General features: G+C 34.1%; 1 protein-coding gene across 1 annotated transcript; it reads left to right on the top strand.

The window, feature by feature from the left end:
* Nucleotides 1–9,238, top strand: LOC144961498 (mitochondrial carrier homolog 2-like; the record flags this gene model as incomplete). The annotated part of the gene is made up of 9 exons (XM_078894660.1): nt 1–134; nt 1,981–2,068; nt 2,945–3,051; nt 4,058–4,159; nt 4,532–4,589; nt 6,354–6,405; nt 7,347–7,406; nt 8,596–8,689; nt 9,230–9,238. Coding segments are annotated over exons 1-9 (660 nt in total), but the record flags the coding sequence as incomplete, so codon positions are not given.
* Between the last annotated feature and the right edge of the window lie 5 nt (nt 9,239–9,243).

The following is a 9,243-nucleotide window of genomic DNA, read 5'->3' as shown; positions in this document are numbered from 1 at the left end:
ACGTGACAGAGTAGATCTAGCCGAACAAAATACAAAAGATAAACATGGCTGCGCTGGCATTAGCACAGTACGGAAGCGGAGCCGCAATAACGGCACTTTTACATCCTTTTGGATATGCAAAAGTGTTGATGCAAGTAAGGAAGGTCTTCTTTCATAGATAAACAAAGTTGAAGATAAGATTAAAGTTAAAGTATAGTGAGGTTGAAATATAAATAAGCTCTGAAAATGACAACTTTTGATTGTTCACAAAAAATTAATTAACAGAAAAATAATAATAAAAAATACTTTTGGATATGCAAAAGTGCTGATGCAAGTAAGGAAGGTCTTCTTTCATAGCATAGATAAAGTGTATGCTGCTAAGAGTGAGGTTTAAAAATTGGTGGACCTTAAAATTTAGCTCTGACTTCTGAAAATGATTCTTCACAACTTTTGTTTACCAACATATAAATTAATGAATTAATGGTAGAAAAATTGGGAGGCCTTCCAAAAGCTCCTACATCCCCCAGTATTCTTGTTTTTTATAATGCTCAAGGTTTTGAGAGGGGGGAAACTTTTTTTTTTAAGTCATTATAAAAAAAAGTTTCCCCCCTCCCAAACCCCCTACCAGAACAAGAATACTGGGGATGTAGGAGCTTTCGGAAGGCCTCCCTCAGAATAAATAAAAGTTTTATTAAAACCTGGTTCCTTTGATTGTAACTAACTCTAATAGTAATAGCTAGTAATAGAAAAACAAATCCTCCGACCTCAAGTTAACCCTAAAAGAAAAGCAAACCTTGGAATGCTTTCAATACTTCACAAAACAAAAATGGCGGATGGAACGCTGTGATTATTCTCAGACATGTCTGAGAATAAGAAAATTGATTAACGATGGACGATTATACACACACACTTATTTGAAACTCCGCTCTTTTGAACATTTTTCCACATTCCAGTATTTGGAAAGTTTCGAAATGCACATAGAAATATGTAAAGTTAATAAGATATCAATCAAAGCATAATATAAATAACATTAAATCAGTCATTGGATAGTAGGTTAATAAATAAATATACACAATATATGCGTTGACATTCATGTGGGTGTCATGGCCAAATGGTTAAGTCGTCTGCCTTAGAGGGCTTGTCGGAATTGACGCTGTGTGTTCAAATCCTGTTCCACCACTTAAAAAAAAAAAATTCTGTCTACTCTCTACAAAGCGTTACAAATGATAAATGTCCCATCTACACCCCCCCCCCCCCCCCCCCCCCCCCCCCTTTTTATTTTTATTTTTTTTTGTTTTAAATATATTTCTCTCTCTCTCTCTCTCTCTCTCTCTCTCTCTTCTCTCTCTCTCTCTCTCTCTCTCTTCTCTCTCTCTCTCTCTCTCTCTCTCTCTCTCTCTCTCTCTCTCTCTACTAAGCTTCAGATCTGCTTTAATTCTAGAATGTCTATTTATAATAAAGTTATAAAAGATTGAATTGTAATGCCACTTTTTTTTTTTGTATTTTAAATGTCAATCGCACATTGGCTGAACAAATACAGATGTTTTTCTTTTTTTTTTATAGCTTTAGTGACTCTGTTTTTAAGATTACCAAAATATTCGAGCAATGTCTAGTGTTTGTTAGGTGTTTCTCTTTTAAATAGCATAATTACAATTAACACAAAGCAATGTAAGAGTAATATTAAGAGGCTGAAAACTCCTCTTGAATGCACAGTTACTCTGTCAATTGTCTTTTTTTTCATATTAAATTTTTCATTATCCAATAGTTTTGTCATATTTTCACTTTGCATATATTAGTGTAAGTGTTAGTCTACACTCTGGATAGATAAGGGTTTTTGGGTATTTTATTCTATTTGGCAACCTGGGCAATAACCGTATCCTCATTAAAGGATGAATTACTCCTGTGATAATGCTATTCTATTGTAAAAGAAAAGTTTTCGTGGAAGCTTAATGTGGAGAATAGTTTTACTCATCCTTTATATTTTCTTCCTTGAAATAACAGGTTGGATACGAACCTTTGCCTCCAATTCCAAGCACCACCCTATTTTTCCGAAAGGACATTTTAATCAATCCGAACATCTTCAAATACAGTAAGTACTGTCACAATAAATGCATCTTTTGGCAATTTCTCAATTTGACGTAATTTATGACTTTTTATTTGCAGCATTGCATGAAGTATGTCCTTTGGTAATGATTAAGGTAGGCAGTTATGCACCAATTTTTCAGACCAATGTTTGGTACTTTGTAATCTGAAATGAGACCACTTTGTTTATTGACAGTGAGAAATAAAAATAGTAATTTGAATTACTTCTTGTGAGATTCAATTTAAAATGCATACAAGCCATCATAGGCCTTGATTGCAGTAGTAAAGATTTGTAATGAATTTACAACTTCTGGGTGGGGATCCTGACCTCCCATAGTGGGCAGGGAGGTACATGCTGTGTCTTCTATCCCCCATACCCATTTTCCAATTGTTTCCTGGCATTGTCTTGGAATGAGATCACATAGTTTTGTCCTGATCCTTACCGGAGTTCCTTGGCTGGGAGGGAAACAGTTGAATGTATAGTTATAGTTTTGGGAGATATTTTTTTCCTTGTAAATCATCTCTCTGTTATGCGTTGTATTATGTTTAGTTTACATATTATATTATATGATTGGTAAACATTTGAGTGTATTCCTCTTAGGTGGGACCTGTGCTTATGTCTGGATGAGACTGTTAGGTGATCTCAAACTAAGTACTTTGGCGTGTGTGCTCTTGGAATCTACATCTGTTCCCTATTTGAATCAATTCCCCTTTGTCTGCCCTATTCTTGGATGCTTTAATTGTAATTCTAGACCTTTTTACTATTCCATTTTCTTCCTTTTTACTGGTGCAGATATGACCTTAATGTGTTGCAAGCGCCGTAAAACCCTTAAAGACAAAACAAACAAAACGAATTTACAACTTCAGATGATTTCTTCCTCAGTTGGTCACATCAAGAGTGTAGATGGATTCTTTGGTCTTTACCGAGGTGTTGTACCAAGAGTCCTGGCTGGGACCGTTGGCAATATTGTACAGTATAATGTCATGGATGTAAGTTTTACGTTTGGAAATATAAACTTTTGACATTTGGATTCTATTTGACTGTGTGACTTTGTGCGGCTATGTGGTCTAGTGGTATGATACTCGCTTTCGAATCGGAAGGTCCTGGGTTCGAGCCTCGCGCTCGGCGCATAGCTGAGTCCTTGGAAAAGGCTCTTTACTCACATTCTCTCACAGTACTCAGGTTTAACTGAGTACCTAGCCGTTAACAGCATTATCTTTGTCCGAAAAATTGTAATATAGCCTAACAGATGTCATGTCCCATCCTACATGTTAAATGTTGCTGTTGACCAGGGACCCCTTGTAAAACGCTTTGAGCACATTTAGTGAATATTGCACTAAATAAAGCTCAATTTTTTTATTAAAATTTTTTTTTTTAATCTATTTTTATTTACTTACGGATATTTTTCAGTGAATTCCAGCACATGTTCTTATAGATTCTCTTTACTGGCCTGCACTTGTACTTTTCCATGCCAGGTCCTCATATCGCCAGTATTGATTTTTTCATCTTTTATAGTGATCTCGTATTTCTTGCTCCTTCCAGTAATCGTCAAGTCTATTTTAAAAACAATTCAAGCTTTTTGCACGTGAAATGTATAGAAATGTAAATGGAGTAAAAATGACTCTTATAAAAGATACAACACAAAGTAAACAACGTATCGGATCGGTTTTGGCCTTTTTCAGGTAAACAAGAAGAAAAGGACATATTTTGTTATATTACATTTGCATTATGGTTAAAACATTATATAAGTAAAAATGTGTGTGTTTGTGTGTGTGTGTGTGTGTTTTGTACGTGAGTATAATACAACATATTTTCTTCTCTTGTTTATCTGAAGAATGCCAAAATAACTGTCTTCTAGTAAAATTTATGTCGACAAATGAGATCTTTTTTTTTCTCTAATGATAAATAGAGAAAAAAAAGGGGAATTTGATGTCGTGTTGATGTAAGGAGGATTTTAATGCAGCTGCTCTGTACTGTGTATTTTGTATATTCCAGAAAATAAAATCTAAATCTGATAAAACCAAAGAAGTTGGAGAAGAAGGTCAGTCGGGGCAGGATGGAGACGTAATGGAATGGGTTGTCTCAGTTGCCAAAGAGGTAAGATTATTGTCTTTACAGTTTTTAGCCCTTTATCATGTCCAGTCATATTAGGGGACTTCAACCTATATTTTGGCAACGCCAACGCCAACGACACATAAATACAATCATTTCAAATACAAATAATTTCACCACTACCACATCATCTCATTCATCTGTGGTAGTGGTGTTTCATTCATTCTGTTTTGTTGATAAAGGGGAAACCCGAAACGTTCATTTGATCTGTTTTTGTAATTAAATTGAAGCTAACATTCAATTTCACATTGTTATTTATTTCTTCGAGCTTCGAGGAGCAACATTTACATTACTTGAAATATACTTAATGTTAAAACAAGTTTTTCAATATATTTTCTATTTCATTCTTTCTATCAGTCTGCGGAGGACTCATTAGTCCGATGTTGTGGAGTTATCGTCAGTCATCCATTCCACGGTGGGTCACGTCACACTTCTCTATCTGTTAATGTTAACAAAAAATATTTTTGAAAAAGTTTTGTTGTGAATGCTGTTTAAATTTTTTACTGCATTTAACTTTTAACACTGGGTGGGGATCCTGACCTCCCATAGTTGACAGGGAGGTACACACTGTGTCTTCTATCCCCGTATATCTGTTTTCCAACATGCTTTCTGTCTTTGTCTTGGAATGAGATTACTTGGTTTTGTCCTGGCACTGGCCGGAATCCTAGCTGGGAGGGAAACAGTCAAATGCATAGTTATTGTTTTGGGAGATGATATTTCTTTCCTTGTAAATCATCTCTGTTATGTATTATTATATTTGTTATTTTTAATGTATAATGTAAGCATTTGAGTGTGTTCCTCTTTGTTGGATTTTGTGCTTGTGTCTGAGACTTATAGGTGATCTCAATCTAAGTACATTGGTGGTATGCTCTTGGAATCTACATCTGATCCCTATTTGTTCCCCAGTTCCTCTATGTCTTACTTTCTCTGGGGTGCTTTAATTTTAATTGTAATTCTAGAACGTTTTACTATCCCATTTTCTTCCTTTTTACTGGCGCTGATATAACCTAAATGTGTTGCAAGTGCCGTAAAACCCTTAAAAACAAAAAACAACTTTTAACAAACATAAATTTTTAACTTGTTTTGAGTAGTTGTCTTTTCTTTTTAGATCTTGTGGAAAAATTACTTTTCAAGAAATCGACATTCTCTTTTTAGCTTTTATCTGTTTGACAGTGGAGAAAAATGTTTGGGATTTTTTGTTCCATTGTTTTTAACTCACTCAATCCTATAGATTTTTGCTACTTTTCAAAATTGGAAAATTTTTTATTAAAAATGAGCATGTAGATAGATAGTTTTATTCAACCGTTAACATGTAAAACTAAAGACATTAGCGTTGATACAACGCCTATAATTTTCTCAGAAACATGGAATAAATAGGCATGGGGTAAAAGTAACCCTGGTATACTACGGATATAGTCGTTGTTAGGGTTGAGTGAGTTAAAGGGGGGAAGGGGGATGAAGGTGGAGGTCAATACTTACTTATTTGGGCATTGCAAAGAAATTCACTGAAATGCTTGATATAAAATTATCATGTTGATGTTATGACTAGTCAAACTGTTCATGTTGCATAGTTTTGCTGTTTGCCGTAATCAATGGCTAACGTTTATAGACATTTGTATGATGTCATCATTGACAATGAGTATTCTAGCTTCAAACAGTTTAGGCTTTTTTACATGTCAAATGTTCAAAATTAAATCTGCAGCACCTGTGTCTTCACATGTGTGGCATACAGTACAAATGTCACCTTCCAGGTTTTTTCAACAACGTGAGAGTTAAAAAAAATATTGAATTGCTTTCACCCGTCACCCTTGTATACTTTACCTAATAAAAATGCTTCATTATTGTCAATATAATTGTACACTGTCATTGTTATTTTGGCCACGAGGAACATGGAGAAGAATTAAAGAAGCTGATATACAGAGAAGTGGTAAGACCTGGAATGAGATAAAGAAGTTGGCTCGGGATAGAGAAGGATGGAAACTGTTTGTCTGTGGCCGCCTATACCCTGACCCAGGGTGAAAAAGGCAATGATGATGATGAATTGTTATTTTCTCACATAAATATATCTATTTTAGTGTGAAGCATTTAGAATAATGACAAAAATTGAATAGTTTATGTAGTTTGCCATTGTTTGATAATTTTAAAATATTTTACGACTTTTTCTGTCTTATGCCTGCAGTTATAATGGTACGCTGTATGGTGCAATTTATCGGAAAAGAGGCTCAATACGAGTAAGTTCATGTGACTTTCTATTTTTCTATTGTTCTATGATTAATGTGAAATACTGAGTAATACGATACAGCAGATTTCCATCATATTAATTTGACTCAACGGTTGATAGAATTTACCAAAAATATAAAACAGATTTACAAATTACTCATCAGTCTGTGTAAAATAGTTTTATAATTTTTAGATTTGCCAGTTATTCTGTGCTCGATGATAAGAATTTTACAGTGGATGTGTGGAACAAGTTTGATCCCCAACCCTTTTTATTTTTTTATAATAGATAAAAGATTATTATTGTTGATATTAATATTATTATTATTATTATAATGACCTGAATAACCCAGGTGTCAGCCCCAGTGCATGGCTGTAAATTAAGTTAGGGTGAAGTGACTTGCCCAAGACCACTCAGTGCAGCAGCTGGTGATGGAAGTCGTTACCTTTCGGGTACGAATCAAAGACTAAGCCATGCTGCCCCCAATTGGATTCAGTAGTTTGATGTCACCCCGCCAGGCAATGGCGGCCATCTTGGTTCTAAACAAAGAAAATCGATACTTTTTATTCTTCATACTGGCTAGAACTTTTCACATGTCTTGTGATCAGAATGTGTAAAAGTCAAAACGTGATCAAATTTATGGTTTTTTTTCCTCTGGATACGCTTTTATGCTCGCCGGAGAAATATTTCATACGGGCGTCCGCCATTGTTCCGATAGTGTTACCAAGAGTCAGTGTTACCAAGGAAGTGACCTTACGACTGTTGAAGAGTATTATTATTATTATTATTATTATTATTATTATTATTATTATTATTATTATTATTATTATTATTATTATTATTATTATTATTATTATTATTATTAATATTATTATTATTATTATTATTATTATTATTATTATTATTATTATTATTATTATTGTAATTATGTGTTCGTTTTCTTTTCTTTTCCAGTTCACTATGGTCATCTGTGAAAGAAATTTACAATCATGATGGCATTCTTGGATTCTTTGCGTGAGTATCATCATGACATGACACTATACTGTCAATTTTAGATACAAGATCAACATTATATATCATGCATATTTGTTGATAAAACGTGGCTATGCAATAGTTCATTATTTTCGCTTTAAAAATATTGTTTAACAACACGGTGTCAATTTTCCATTTTTTACAGGGTTTTTTTTATGTCCTTGTATACCATACAGCACATCATTGCATTGTCAACACCACTACTACTACAACCATCGCCAGTACATAATCATCACTACCACTACTGCAACCACCACCATATCATCATCGCTACCACCATTATAATCACCACCACCACATCATCATCACCTCCAGTACTGCTACTACAATCACCAGGACAGCAGCCTCAAGACTACCACTACTACTACAACCACCACCATCATATCATCATCACTACTACAACCACCACCACATCATCCTCATCACTACCACTCACTACTACTACAACCACCACCACCACATCATCATCACTACCACTCACTACTACTACAACCACCACCACATCATCACCATCACTATCACTACTACTACAACCACCACCACATCATCCTCATCACTACCACTCACTACTACTACAACCACCACCACCACATCATCATCACTACCACTCACTACTACTACAACCACCACCACCACATCATCATCACTACCATGACCATTATGTTTTGGAACTTGCTTAATATGAAATAAACTTTGGGATAGTATTTGGCAATGTGCTTACATTACTTATTGTTCTAAATAGTTATCTATATATTATGATATGTTAACACAATGCCAAATACCATCCCAATGCCACTTTTTGAATGCAAAAATTCCTGTTTCAGCAGTGAAATTCATCAAAGTGGTATCTGAAATTCCTCGAGCCAAATTTTAAGTTGGCTTCTCTGACGACATTTTTTTCCCTGGTCCTGAAGATGTGGTTTATAGAGAGGTTGCACTGTTCATTTTTAAAAAGCATCTGCGACTTTGTACCATACCACTAAGCCACTGGTCGTCTTTCTTGCATCTTATAATGACTCTAGCCAGGAACAGATGTACTTGGTCCCAATATGTGAATTCCCTGTGACTGTGACTCTTTTATGCTGATGTAGCATAACACCTTATAGGTGCCGTACTGATGTACAATGCAACTCATACATACATTACAGCATATATTTTCTTTTTCTTTCAGGGGCTTGGTACCACGTCTTATTGGTGAAGTCATCACCATCTGGGCTACTAGCTATCTCACAAATGCCATCCACAAGTATCTCATGCCCGACAAGGTGGGATCCTCGTCTACTGCTAGTTTAACTCACTCAACCCTAACACCGACTATATCCGTAGTTAACCCGGGTTACTTTTACCCCATCTATATCTATTACATTTTTCTGAGACAAATTATAGACGAAGAATCCAAGCTAATGTTTTTTAATTTTTACATGTTAATGGTAGTTGAATAAAACAGTCTGTGTAAAATAGTTTTATAATTTTTAGATTTGCCAGTTATTCTGTGCTCGATGATAAAAATTTTACCGTGGATCTTCAGAACAAATTTGATCCCCAACCCTTTTTATTTTTTTTATAATAGATAAAAGATTGTTATTGTTAATATTATTATTATTATTATTATTATTATTATTATTATTATTATTATTATTATTATTATTATTATTATTATTATTATTATTATTATTGTTATTATTATTATTATTATTATTATTATTATTATTATTATTATTATTATTATTATTTTTATTATTATTGTTATTATTATTACTATTATTTTTATTATTATTGTTATTATTGTTATTTTATCCAAACAGGAAATGAGGGCATA

This window comes from Berghia stephanieae, unplaced genomic scaffold, assembly GCF_034508935.2.
Source record: "Berghia stephanieae isolate SIO BIC M18660-M18661 unplaced genomic scaffold, UCSD_Bste_1.3 scaffold2679, whole genome shotgun sequence".
Classification (NCBI taxonomy): Eukaryota; Metazoa; Mollusca; class Gastropoda; order Nudibranchia; family Aeolidiidae; genus Berghia; species Berghia stephanieae.
Note: the sequence above shows the minus strand (reverse complement) of the source record. Positions and strands in the feature narration are given on the sequence as shown.